General features: G+C 38.2%; 1 protein-coding gene across 1 annotated transcript in view; it reads right to left on the reverse strand.

Annotated features, from left to right (window-relative positions):
• setd1ba (SET domain containing 1B, histone lysine methyltransferase a) overlaps positions 1-12,910 on the reverse strand; it is a 180,535-nt gene extending 167,625 nt beyond the window's left edge. The window contains exons 1-6 of the mRNA XM_069933285.1: positions 12,706-12,910; positions 12,388-12,542; positions 12,095-12,193; positions 11,656-11,926; positions 11,086-11,207; positions 3,829-5,043 (exon numbers count right to left, since the gene is read on the reverse strand). Coding sequence (XP_069789386.1) covers positions 3,829-5,043; positions 11,086-11,207; positions 11,656-11,926; positions 12,095-12,193; positions 12,388-12,542; positions 12,706-12,778 — 1,935 coding nt within the window. The 5' untranslated portion in view covers positions 12,779-12,910. The remainder of the gene's footprint in view (positions 1-3,828; positions 5,044-11,085; positions 11,208-11,655; positions 11,927-12,094; positions 12,194-12,387; positions 12,543-12,705) is intronic.
• Positions 12,911-13,446: the final 536 nt, after the last annotated feature.

The following is a 13,446-nucleotide window of genomic DNA, read 5'->3' on the forward strand; positions in this document are numbered from 1 at the left end:
TAATTTCTTTCTCCAATGTTAAATTTTCCACCACATATTGTTTTTTAACTTTCGTAGTGTAACTACCAACTTACCCAAGCAAATATGCTTTCAAAGCGTCCCATAATACAAAATTACTTACTTACTGAATTAATATTCTCAGCCAAGAATAAAGCAATCTTTTCCTTAACAAAAGTAATAAACTCTGATTTCCTCAGTAGCATTGTATTAAAAATCCATCTATAAGACAATTGCACCACTTCTGGACTTGCACCAAAAAAAATCTATTCTTGAAAATGAATCATATCTAGATGAATGAAAAGAAAAGTCTTTCCATAGGATTTACTCTCCTCCAAATATCAACTAAACTGGGATAAGAGTGAAATATTGCCAGTTGGGGAAAGAGATTATTCAGAATATAAAAATATTATAAAATTAAAATGGTCAGATAGAATTAAATATCTAGGAGTAATAGTAAATGCAGATTATCAATCTTTATATAAATTAAATTATGTTCCTTTATTAAAAAGGATTAAAATAGATTTGATTAAATGGAAAGATCTTCCGTTAATGTTAATTGGTCAAGTAAATTGTATTAAAATGAATATTTTTCCTCGAATCCAATATCTATTTCATTCGATACTATGTTTACTTTCAAAGGGTTTTTTTCAGGATTTGAATAGTGCGGTGTGGGAATTTCTATGGAAGGGAAAATTAGCATGAGTAGCCTTGCACAAATTTACATGGAAATATGCATTAGGTGGACTTCAGTTACCTCATTTTCAAAATTATTACGAAGCAGCTCAGTTGAAATTTGTTAGCAGATTGATGGATATGGACCAACCCTCGAGTTGGGCGAAGGTGGAAATGGCTTGTATTTCTGAAGTTGAGGTACACCAGTTTATATTTAAGTGGAATATGAACTTATTGCGGGAACGTAACATGCCGGTATTAAAACATTTGTTAAGGATATAGCTTAAAAGAAATATGGTTTTAGGATCAAAGGGTAAATTATCAATTCAAACCCAATTATATCATAATTATCTTATTCCTTTTTCAATGTTCAATAATCATTTAAAGAGATGGAATTCTAAGGGTATAAAGATAGTTCAGGACTGTTTTGAAAAAGGCCAATTTCTCTCCTTTAACTGACTGAGGGAGAAATTTGATATATTTGTAAATTCTTTATTTGTGTATTATCAATTCAGAGCTTTGATAAAAGATCATTACCTATGTTGACGAAATTTGAAACTTTGATTTCCTCTATACCAAAGAAAGGTTATATTTTGGATATGTATCAATTGTTACAAGAAAGTATGGATAAACCAGAATGAGAGAAATTTTGGTCTAAATGGGAAAGTGATTTAACTTCTATTATCCCTCAAGAGAATTGGGAAGTTATGTGTAATGAAAGTGTAACTAAATTGATGAATGTAAGATATGGAATGGTTAATTATACTTTTTTACATCAGTTATATTTGACTCCAGAGAAACCGAAAAAATATGGGTTTAGTAATTTGGACTCTTGTTTTACGTGTGGATTATGTACTGGAACTTTTTTTACATGCCGTTTGGTCTTGTGTTAAAGTACAACCATTTTGGGAAGGAATTTGGTTGGTCTTGGAAAAATTATTCAAAATTAAATTACCATTAGACCCATCGATTTTTTTTTTGTTGGGCTGTATGGTCTCTTTGAAGGAATTGGGGTTGGATAAATTTCAGATTGCATTTGTACATTTAGTGTTGTCTGTAGCACGAAAATGTGTAGCTAGTTCTTGGAAAGATAATGTGCAGATTAATAGAGCACATTGGGATAATGAATTGAGAGCTTGTATTACTATGGAAAAAATTACATGTAACTTGCATGATAATTATTCCTTTTTTGTTAAAATGTGGTCTTCTTATTTGGAATATAAGAATTTGGAAATATTTTGAAATATTGTATGTTTTGTTCTGCTTTTATATTTGGCTCCCCTTAAGGGAGCTGGCTGAAGAGGTGGGAGGGTGGAGAGGTTTTATATATAAAAATTGATTTCTTTCTGTTATTTGATTGTATGCTGTTCAAAAATTTTTAAAGTAATTTTTACAGAATTCAGAAATCACCATCCAAAAATTTGAGATGTGGAGTAATATTCAGTGTCACAGAATTTGTGTGGATAAATCGATACAAAGTTTTTTTTAAACCAACAGATCTTTGCTTTGCCTTATGGAAAAACCGCAATACAGCTCATTTTCTAGGAACACAACACCCACCCCCTACCTGTAACGCAGTTGTGACCTGTAATCTAACTAAGTGGATGCAATAATATAATCAACATTTACAACTACACCAGGAGGACTACATCCCTATATAGATTTCAAATCGCCAAAAGAGAAAGTTACCCACAATGAAGTGATGGATTAAGGAATTACCAAATGACACCCCTAACATAGGTGAACACATATAAATTGCTCCACGTGGTCTTCTTTTAAATTGATTGATAATATGGAGAATGAAAGCGTAACACAACTTTTCAAGAGCGTTCTTTTGTAATTTGAAATGGACTACGTAGAGAGGAAAGAATGTGCCTAGTTGACAAGGAATCTTGAACAATTTGGAAGAATTTTCAAAAGATAAGAAAATGAATGTACAAGAAGTCCAAAAACCCAGATGCCAGAATTCTGAACCATCTGAGAATCCAGACTTTTTGAAAACTCAAATTTTTAAAATTTAGTGGGCTTTTGTGCACATGCGTGCATGTGTAAATGCCACAGATGTACACAGCGGCATTTTTACTTTTCTTTAAAACTGCTCATTTTGATAAATGAAGCATGCTGCATTTGCTAATGAATAAACTATCAAAATTTACCTGTTCACCTCTTCTTTATTCCTCCTTAAGTTTGAATTTTGAGAGTACTGCCCAAGAATACGGAAAATCCAAACCAACCCAATCCCCAAACTGTCTGGATTTTCGGACTTTTACTCTACATGGTAATGAAACAAACGGTTGCATAGAGTGTTGACAGTGGACTGGGAGATAGAAGGAATGAGAAATAAAGGCAACTCTGAGAAACCAAAGAGTCAAACAGAAAGATAATTGTAATAAATCATAATTTGGATAGGTGCCTTGATAAACAGGAATGGTCATTGTCAAAAAGAAGGAATTGTAGAAAACTTAGATCAGAAAATTTGGCAGAACAGAAAAATTGTACAAAAGAGTGAAACTAATGGAGTTTTTTTTTTAAAAAGGGTCAGTCCAGACAAAATGGTTCTAATTCCTTCTGACCTGAGGTGGTCTGACAGGTCTTTAAGATCCTCTGAAGAAAGCTATATTCTAATTACAAAAGTCAATAGAATTAGTGGTACTGAGCTGGTTTCAATGTGATAATAGTTATACTCAGACCAAAAGCTTTCAAAAAAAATACAAGTTGGATTGTTGGCATGGTTCCCCAACCTCTCTCACCCCCTCCCCACAGAGTTTCCAATTAAACGGGAGTTATTTAGTGGAACTCCAGGTAAATTATGACAAAGACTGAACTCATTGGAAAGCAATGCCAATATCTCCTGCATGATATTTGACCAGAATTTCTAAGATTATCAAGTCTTTTTCCTTTTGGCTAAGGCAGTTGCCACTTAAAATTATGATTAGTAAACAAGAAAAAAAACCTTAAATCCACAATAATATAAATAGGAGCTACTGTAACATATTCTATTTAGGCCATAAATTAACAGAAAGAATAAAATGATCAAATTCAAGAACACCTCAGCAAACAATCAGAAATCCATTACAAAGTAACACCGTCTCTGTTCAACTATACCATGATTCTAAATTACAGTGCAAAACTTAGGCAGCAAATTGGTTGACTTACTTCTTCCAGTGTATCTGGAGCAGGCAAAGGTTCAACAGCTTCTTTGCTTGTTGTCTCGCAGCTCTCTGCTTTGACAGCAGGAGTTCTACTTTCGGAAGACGTCGAAAACCTACTCATCTGACTGGACTGATCAACGGGTGTCATACTGGCTTCTGATGCAGACCTCGAGCTTTGGTTCTGCTGAACAGCTTCAAAAATAGGATCCTCATCATCTGAATCTGGTAGAGGAGTTGGACTAACGTCCTCCAGGCCTGTACTGGAAGGGCGAGAGGATGGAGTAGGAACTTGCTGAAGCAAATGAGTGTTTGTCCCAGGTAGTGGTAATGGAGAAAGTTGGGAGGAAGAGGAAGATATGGGACTGGGCTCCATTTTGATGTCAATTTCAGATTCTTGGTCTAAAAAGGGAAGCTTCGTTCGCTGCTCCTTCAAAAGCATCTCAATACGAGAATCCAAACTGTTCGGTTGAGTTGAGCAGCTAGGCGCTTCAGATATTAGAGTTTCAGGAGTCACAGTCCTTTCAGGAGATTTGGTAAAGGAAGCAGGTGTTTGATCATTTGAGGTGCTACTCTCGAAAGGAACTGGATCTTCTGCTTTTTCCTTTGTAGGCCCACTGTCCAAATTGGCATTATTATGCCCAAAAGCATCAGATGGTAGCACGGGTCTTCTGTAGTCATGGTCTCTAGATGCCTGACCATGCGGTTGATCCAAGGAACGGGAATACAATAGCTGGGCAGAGTGCACACTTTGGTAGGGAGAAAAGGCTGACTGGTAGTTTGTCCCAGACTGGCTCGTTGAAGGGGTATGCGAATAGGACCCACCTTCTGAGCGAGCTGACTTGTACGTGTTAATTGGAAGCTCAGGTCCTCTATACGTTCCCGTGTTATGCGAGTAATGGTGTCCTAATCGCCTAAAGGAATCCTGATAATTAGATTCTGGTCTTCTGGACTTGTATCCAGATTCTTGAGAGTAAGAATAAGCTGGTGTACTCTGTCGACTGGAATAGCTGGAATCCTGTGAGTAGGGAGTTCCCAACCGTGGTGTATGTGGTGTGCCTTGCGACGATTGTGGTGTATACTGGCTGAAAGAATTTGGTGTATCCTGACGACAACTGGAATAAGCAGTATCGTGGGAAAAAGGGGTGCTACTATTTGGGGTAACAGACGGTCCCAAGGGAAGGTAATTTTCTCCAGATCGAGGTTTCTGAAGATCATTGACCTGTGGCAATGTGGAGGGAAAGAATTAATGTTTTAACCAGAACAAATTATGTCATGTTTTCTACACTGACAACTCAGTGTTCTTAACAAATTTAAACATTATGAAAATTAATAAAAATGATTAAATAATTACACTTTCAGCAAAAAAAGGGAGATTTAAATTGTAAGTACTGTATTAATTCAGGCTTTCCTGAATTCAATTTATAATTGGGGATAAACTCTGTTGTGAAATGACTTGAATTCTCAATCAATAAGACCACAGAGATGGCTAAATTAATGACTATAGCAACAGCATTTCCACAGGTGTCACTTAGAAGATGCCCAACAACTTGAGTTGATTCAACTTTTGATCTCCTCTTCCTGGTGACTGAGTAAGCTACTTTAGCTCTTACACGCATCTCTATGCCGGGTCAAAATAATCAGGCAGAATCAAAGATTTATGCTTCAAAAAGGAAAATCTGCTATACTGACATGACTGGCTTGAAATATTATTTGCCAACTTTTAATGATTTCTGATCAATTGAAAGCCAATGTGCCATGCCCATAATAATTCTGTTCCACTTTGAACCTAGTCATTAAGACAGACATGGCAACAAGTTGATCAACTCAATATTACCTGGTATGGACACATAGGCTGAATTGCCTTTTTTTGCATCTTAATGACCTCCCTAAACCCCGCCATCCAGTCTTCGGAAGATAAAAGTTGGCTTTGCAAGCAATCAGAAATATGAGCACATGCTTAATTACCATCCATCTTAAAGTATAATTCTATAAGTATGCATGTTAAAAGAAACAACAATCAAATCTGCTATTCTGGCAAACTTACTTCCTAATGATAAGTAAGTAGTTGTACTGAATGAATTTATTTCAAAAGGAAGCGTTAGGAACTGCAAACCTCAAAATCTTAGCACATACGGGAAACCTAGACACGGAGTCTATCCAAAATTCACACACTCGGAACCCATGGTCATAATTGAACCCTGATCCTTGGAGCTAGAAGGCAGTGAAATGGTTTTTTTCATATTACTACACAATTATGAAATTAAGCACTGACAACCATTAAATGTCGTTACAAGTTAGTCAGAAGTCAACATTTTAACCGGAGGCTCTGGGAAAACATATTCACGTAGCAGGAATGAAACTGCTTTAATTTAGAGATTCATTTCAGATTTTGAATATCAGTAATTTCCCTCTCTAGCTTTCCTGTCCTCCCTTCCAACTATCTCTATTTGTTGTAATATAGTTCCACTATCTCATCCAAGTGACATTTCTTCAGTGTCCAAATGTTGGTAGACCATTTGATCCTGAGAGGATCATATCTAATCTTGATCTTATGAGCATCCAATATCCATTACCAAAATACTTTCCAGAATGGCTCTCTGCAAATTCCAGAGCGCGAATGTTTTACCTCTCTAATCCAGGGATACCGCGGTCAATAACAAGTTCTCTACTACTTCTCCAGAATAAATTAATTTGACCTCACACCAGCAAGTTCCACACAAGGTACTGCATACAGCAACTATGCCATTGGGAACTGTTTCGTATGCAGGAACAACCACAGGACTATTATGGTGACTATAAACGCCAAATTATAGCCAGTAAAATAGAAATTAAATAGATTACAGGGTCACGTGATTGTTGATATTGGGGGTAGGGTATTTTTGAAAAGTTATTTGCAAAATTTCACATGTGGAAGATGGAGAGAACTTTGCTCAAGGCCTCTTCAAGGACTACATATAAGCCTCAAATCTGTCAATTTCTGTAACTATTTCCTTCTCATCACATTTCTTGAGGAAAAAAAAGCTGTTTAAACATTATTCCATAAATCAGTTAATTGTTTGCCATCTTTCATGTTAGCAGATGTGGAAGAACTGATGCTTGCCATGGATTTTAATATAACAAATCACATGATATTAAACTGGAGCACTTAACAGTTCACTGTGAATAGCTGCAGATACAAAAAGATTACTGATTTGTTTGATCATTATCTAATTATTAGCAATTCCCTGCAACTATGATGAGAGACCACAGAGTTCACCGAGTCAATTACTTGTTTCAACAAAAAGTATAAAAATTAATTTTGACATAGTTCATTTTTCAAATATTTCATGAATCTCAGTAAAAAGTATATTGACGTGTGTGTGTATTTATACATAGATAGAATAAATAGTAGCTATCCTACATTATTTATTATTACATATTTTTGTCCATTTATATCTGTAGTTCCACTTTTATAAAAATAAAATATATGACTATTTCTCCATTTATCACTTTTTTTTATAAGCAAACCTTTTGTTGGCACCAATAAAATGCAATTATACATAATGAGTGGTCTTCAGACTATAGAGAAATATGCATATAATAAACAATTATGCATTGATCATTATTTTTTCTTTAGAAAAGCTAATTTAATCCTAATGCTGACAATGGTTACTGAGAATATAAACTGCATTCATAAATAAAACATGGTTGCCTCAATATCCTTTTGAAGCAGTTCAACTGTAAATCATGCTTATTTGCATTGTGCAGATATATACACAATCCTTTTACTTTAGGTAATTACAATCAGACCATGAAGAAATAAAACCTCAAAAATTAAAATATACATAATGTAATAACATAGTAAAACTTTTACAGCTAAACAGCCTATGTTTCTAAATTATTCAAAAAGATTGTGTTGTGCTTTAAAATGTCTTCCTTTCTTTACTGATTTCCCAGAAGCCAACAAATCAGCAGCGACCAACTGTCCTCTACCTAGCCCGATAAAAGCCAAACAGAACACTCTGCTGTCAACTTGCCTGAGCTCAACAGAAGCAATAAAAATGCAAGTTCAAGTCCAGGGTACTACAACCTGTAAAAGTGCTAAATAACTTTATTGAGAGAGAAGGGCGCGCGCGCGCGTGTGTGTGTGTGTGTGCGTGGTTAAAAGTTTCTTTAATAATTTGCAGCTTTATTCACACATCCACATCAAGACTTAAATGCTTAATGTTTATACTTTTAACTAATATTAAATAGCATAAATCATGTGCAACCCCTATCTTTAATAATCATTTATAATATGATCCAATAAGAATAAAATTCCAGTGCCCAAACTAAGTCTTCATTTTGATTAGCAAGTTATTGGAGGAGACTGATTACTAAGATCCAATCAGCCTTTGATGACCATCAGACATCAAACTAAAAGGTATTAGCACAATATATTCTGTGAGTATTGAATTGTTCTTTTTGAAGAGACTGAGTACCACCTATTTTATATTTCTGACATTATTTCAGCTTGTGAAGCTGTTGTTGATGTTCGATTCTCCAGTAAACAATGCTTAAGTTTTGAATAATTTTAAAAATGGTTGCATTGCCAGATGAGTGCTCCAATATTTTGCCAAATTATCACTGGTAATAACTGACAGGATGGCACGCAGGATTCTCCCACTATGACCCTCTTATTGTTTGGCAGCAACAGAATAAAAAAGTAGCTTGAGATTCCAAAGGGACCATCTTTTCCTCACAATGCAAAAAGGAAACATAAGATAGCAAGTTAACACTGACCACTTCCTTCACACACTTCCAATCATCAAATTATGGATATACAATGGTTCGGAAATCAAGAAGGGAGCAAATTTCCAAACTAACGTGTATGTGACTATTGTATTTCATCTTCTAAAGGCAAAGGCATGTTTTAGCCATCAATTAATGTAAAGGTGTCTCTTTTCATAATTAAGTTTTCAATAAATTAATATATTTTCTCATTAAGCATGAACAAAATCCTGGTGAAACAAGACTAAACAATTCAATGTTAATTAAGCATTAAAGTACATATTTAACTATTGTAAAAATCATTTAAAAACTCAAGTCGAATTACATTTCTACACATTTAAAGTGGGTTATTTATGAAAATAAAAACAACTTTCTTTAAATTCCTCTGTAAAATAGTAATTGAGCAGAAAAGCACTGATAGTCAAATTCTAATTCCACTTTTAGAAGTTTATTCATCAGAAAATGTCTAGTCTAGTGTGACAGGTTCTTCTGCAATACATACAGCCATGCTTGGAACACAATTTAGAATATAGGATTACCATGAAAAGGAAGACCAATTAGCACCAAGTTAGGGCAATATGAGAGCACTGTTATGGGGTTCATTCAGCAACCTGATGGATGCAGGGAAGACAGGGGAAGTCTGGACAGCATACATGTGCTTATATTACCAGCATTATTACTGTCTAGAAAAAAATTGGACTGATGTAAAGAATTAAAAGAAAGCTAACTAGAGTTATGGGAAGAACAGGTCAATAATAAGGTTTGGATAAAGGATAAGAGAGGATCTTTCTCCCCTACAATCAAACAGTGAGTCCAGAACCCACCTGTCAAAATAGGTGATTGTGACAGAAATCCACATCATATTTTAAAATACCTGAATGTACATTTGTACCCTAAAGCTACAATGGTTCCTGACCTAGGGAGCAAGATTCAATTCCCCCACACCATTCCCAATAATACAACTTACCAAATGCTTGTGCACAAATCTCTATCAATCTACAAACTCTGGGTCTCTGTAGCAACCCCCCACCCCCAGCCCAGCCCACCTCTGCAACTGGATCCTTGACTTTCTCATCAGAAGACCTCAGTCAGTATTAATTAGAAACAATGTCTCCTCCTCACTGATCATCAACACAGGCGCTCCCCAAGGAGACATGCTTAACCCACTGCTCTACTCTTTATACACCCATGACTGTGTGGCCAGGCACAATTCCAATGCCATCTACAAGTTTGCCTTTGACACCACAGTTGTCGACAGAATCACAAACAGCAATGAGGAACCATACAGGAGGGAGACAGAACAGCTCATTGAGTGGTGTCACAACAACAACCTTGTGTTCAATGATACCAAAACTAAGAAGATGATTGTGGACTTCAAGAGGAAGTCAGGGGAACACGACCCAATCCTCATCGAGGGCTCAGTAGTGGAGAGGGTCAAGAACCTCATATTCCTGGGTGTCAACATCTCCAAGGATCTGTCCTGGAGCTTCCACATGGATACAATCATGAAAAAGACTTGCAAGTGGCTACACCTTGTGAGGTGTCTGAGGAGATTCGGGATGTCACCGAAGACTCTCAAAAACTTCCACAGGTGTACCATGGAGAGCATCACTGTCTGGTATTGAGGCAGCAAATCTCAGGACAAGAATAAACTCCAGAGGGTTGTTAACTGGCCTGCAACTTCACAGGGACCAGACTTCACTCCATCAAGAACATTTACATGAAGCGGTGTCTTAAATAAACAGCTTCTGTCCTCAAAGATCCCACCACCCTGCCCATGCCCTCTTCACTCTGCTACCATCGGGAAAAAGGTGCAGGACCTAAAGACGAGCACTCAGCGGCACAAGGACCGCTTCTTCCCCGCTGCCATCAGATTCCTGAGTAATCAATGAACCAAAGACACCGTCTTTTTTTTCTTGCTCTGTTATTTTCTATAATAATGTTGTAAGATGGTTAATATATGTATGTTTGCTCTATGATGCTGCCACAAAACACCAAATTTCATGACAATAAATTCTGATTCTGATCAACAAGTTTCCCACCTCAACATGCAAGATAAAAAAACACTCCAAGGATTGTTGTTTTAAAACGTTATGAATTATTTGAAGCATCAATAACTTTACGTTTAACATCTTATTTAAAACAACCAGAACTTGTCCATTTCCCATTTTAAAAGAAAATCATTTAACCATGTTGGAGACCTTGAATTCAAGCGGTTACTCCACATGCTGGTTGTAAACTACAGAGACGACGCAACGTGAAGGGACTTAATTCCCCCACTAAACTTCACGTTAAAGTTGGCGGACCAAGATCTAAATATGACAATCATCCAGAAGACTGATTTCATTTTCTTTCTTAAATTGACGTTCTGCCCTCCTTCACCCAAGTCGAACCGATTGCATTAATTTAAACGGTGAATGGCACAGTGGAGGGCACCGAAACACACGATTTCGTCGCACTATTTGACAGGCGGCCGAAACAGTATATTGAAGCAGAATAAAACCGTCCATACCTGCCCAAACTCGTTGTTTATTATGGGAGACGAGTCAAAAAACGCATCGGAACCGACGGGAAGTGTCTGAGGGGTGAAATGACCAGTGACCAGCAACTCGTAATATCTCATCCGGTGTTCACCTAAAGAATGGCAAGAGGGGGTCATTACGGAACCTTCAGTCAGAAGCCAGGCTTAACCTACACACAAATCTGAGCCACCCGCCGACTGAAAACAAGCGACACCCCTCAATTATAGAATGAACATACAGAGCCCAAATTCACGTTGACAGATCTATAAAGAGCTTGGTCTGAATTATATCCAAGTCACACGACACCAGTCATCGGTCATTCAGTCGCATATCAGGTTTCTCGACATGCACAGGATGGAAGGATTTTACAAATTGTAGCAGTCCCTGGGTCTGTTTCCTAGCAACATTAAACAAATTGCATATGTTCACGTGACTTACAAACGCCGTAAAAATGAGTGAATATTACATGTGGATGTGTCCGTTCCGATAATAAAATTGACATGACCTACGCGACACCCCGTCGGTGAGAACCCAAGTCAATAAAAGTAACTTTCTTGCACCTTTGGTATCGAGTTCCACGTGAATGATGTTTCCCATTACGGAAGTACTGTGAAGGTGCTGGACTGTATCCTTGGCTCCCTTCACTGTCGCAAACACCACTTTCGCGATTCCCAGATGCTTTTTATTCTTGGGGTTGTAAAGTATCTCCACTTCTTCCACCTCGCCATACTTCTTGCACATGTCCAACAGGAACCCCTCTCGAATGTTGTCATTCAGCTTTGCAAACGTTACCTGCTTAGGAGGTACGGGTCCTACGTAATGCTCGTCGATCTGTTGGCACCAGGAGTACATTCAATCAAATTTACTCTCCATCTCTCATCAAAATACGAAGTATAATTGGACACTTCAATATTTATTTATTCCTGCTCTGGAGTTACAAAATAAAATGCTCTTCAAGCAACGAAGTGGACAAACCACCCCTGATTTTCCCCAACCTACCTTAAATTTTGGAACAGGCAAATCTATTTCTTTGCTTTTGGTCCACATGCGTCCAAGTCGAGGGTCTCTGACGGTATCAATCGGTGGAACACCGGGATTCTGGAACGAGAATTATTAACATTTTTGCAAGCTGGTGAACAGAAGGTGTTACCGAGTAAATGTGTCGGTCTCAGAGCACCTGACAGGGCAAACCACAATGTAACTTTATTCGGGTGACAACACTGTAACAATGGCAGCATCCTTTTGCGAATCAGAGTAGACCCCGAAAGTTACAGTGTCACAGTAATACTTACGGGGAGACTGAAATGTTGGCCATCATAGCGGTAGAGTTTATGCTGTCCCTTCTTCAACGCGGGGTCAATAATCAACTTATAACTTCGCCAATGGTGACTTTTTCTCTCTGCTGAACTCCCTCCTGCGTGGCTGTGCTCCATCCCATTGATCAAACCTGCGAATGCAATGAACACGAGAGTGGAAACAAAGCTGATCCATGGCACAGCTCCGCAGATTTCTTTCCGCCTCCCGCGAATACATTGCACATTAAATGGGGAATGCAAGCCCGCCGGACCATTAGAGAGAAAAAAAAGAGAGACGGAGAAAAACAATCTCACTTGAACTCTGTTTCTTGCCATGATCTTCGTGGTGCCTCGGTTTCTCGCCAGGTCTCAGCTCCTTGAAAGACATTGTCTTCGATTTCTACAGGTTTTGGACCGAACGGCGTGATCTGGAAAACAATTACATTTCGCTGATTACATTACATTGTAGAGCCCCTGCCTCCTTTTTGCGAGCCAACACATATTGTGTGCTTCTGCACAATCTACGTATCCCATAATCCACCCGCCTGCTCCGGGGAGACCAACTAGTCTTCAATTCTCTCAGCACATTCCACGCTTCAATGTGCCCTAAAATAAAATCATTCGCCCGCGCAGCTGGTCAAAGCGGCCACTTCCACCTGCGTCCGGGCGACAATGCAACAGTTCAGGCCACTCGGAATGAGTCGCCCTCGCGGTTTGCGGGGGCTGCGGATTCACAGGCACTCCGTTGGAATCAGAATGGGAAATCCGAGCCACATTTACGTGGCGTAAAATTGGGTGTCCCCCCCCCTCCCCCCAAAAACAAGATGGGTAGAGGTGGTTCAAGTTTGTGCATTACAATTGAGCATTAACTTCCATTTCGCCATTGCCGGCGCTCGCCGCCGTGCATTCCCCGCTTATGGCTTTGACGCCCACGCCATTGCCCAGGCTGGGGAATTTCGGCCGGTCTGTCACACAATGGTTAACTTCCGAGTGGTTTGAATGGTTGGCCGATTTTGCTTGTTAAAGGTGGTTGGCCACGGCAGCCAATCAGAAGGG

This window comes from Narcine bancroftii, chromosome 4, assembly GCF_036971445.1.
Source record: "Narcine bancroftii isolate sNarBan1 chromosome 4, sNarBan1.hap1, whole genome shotgun sequence".
NCBI lineage: Eukaryota > Metazoa > Chordata > Chondrichthyes > Torpediniformes > Narcinidae > Narcine > Narcine bancroftii.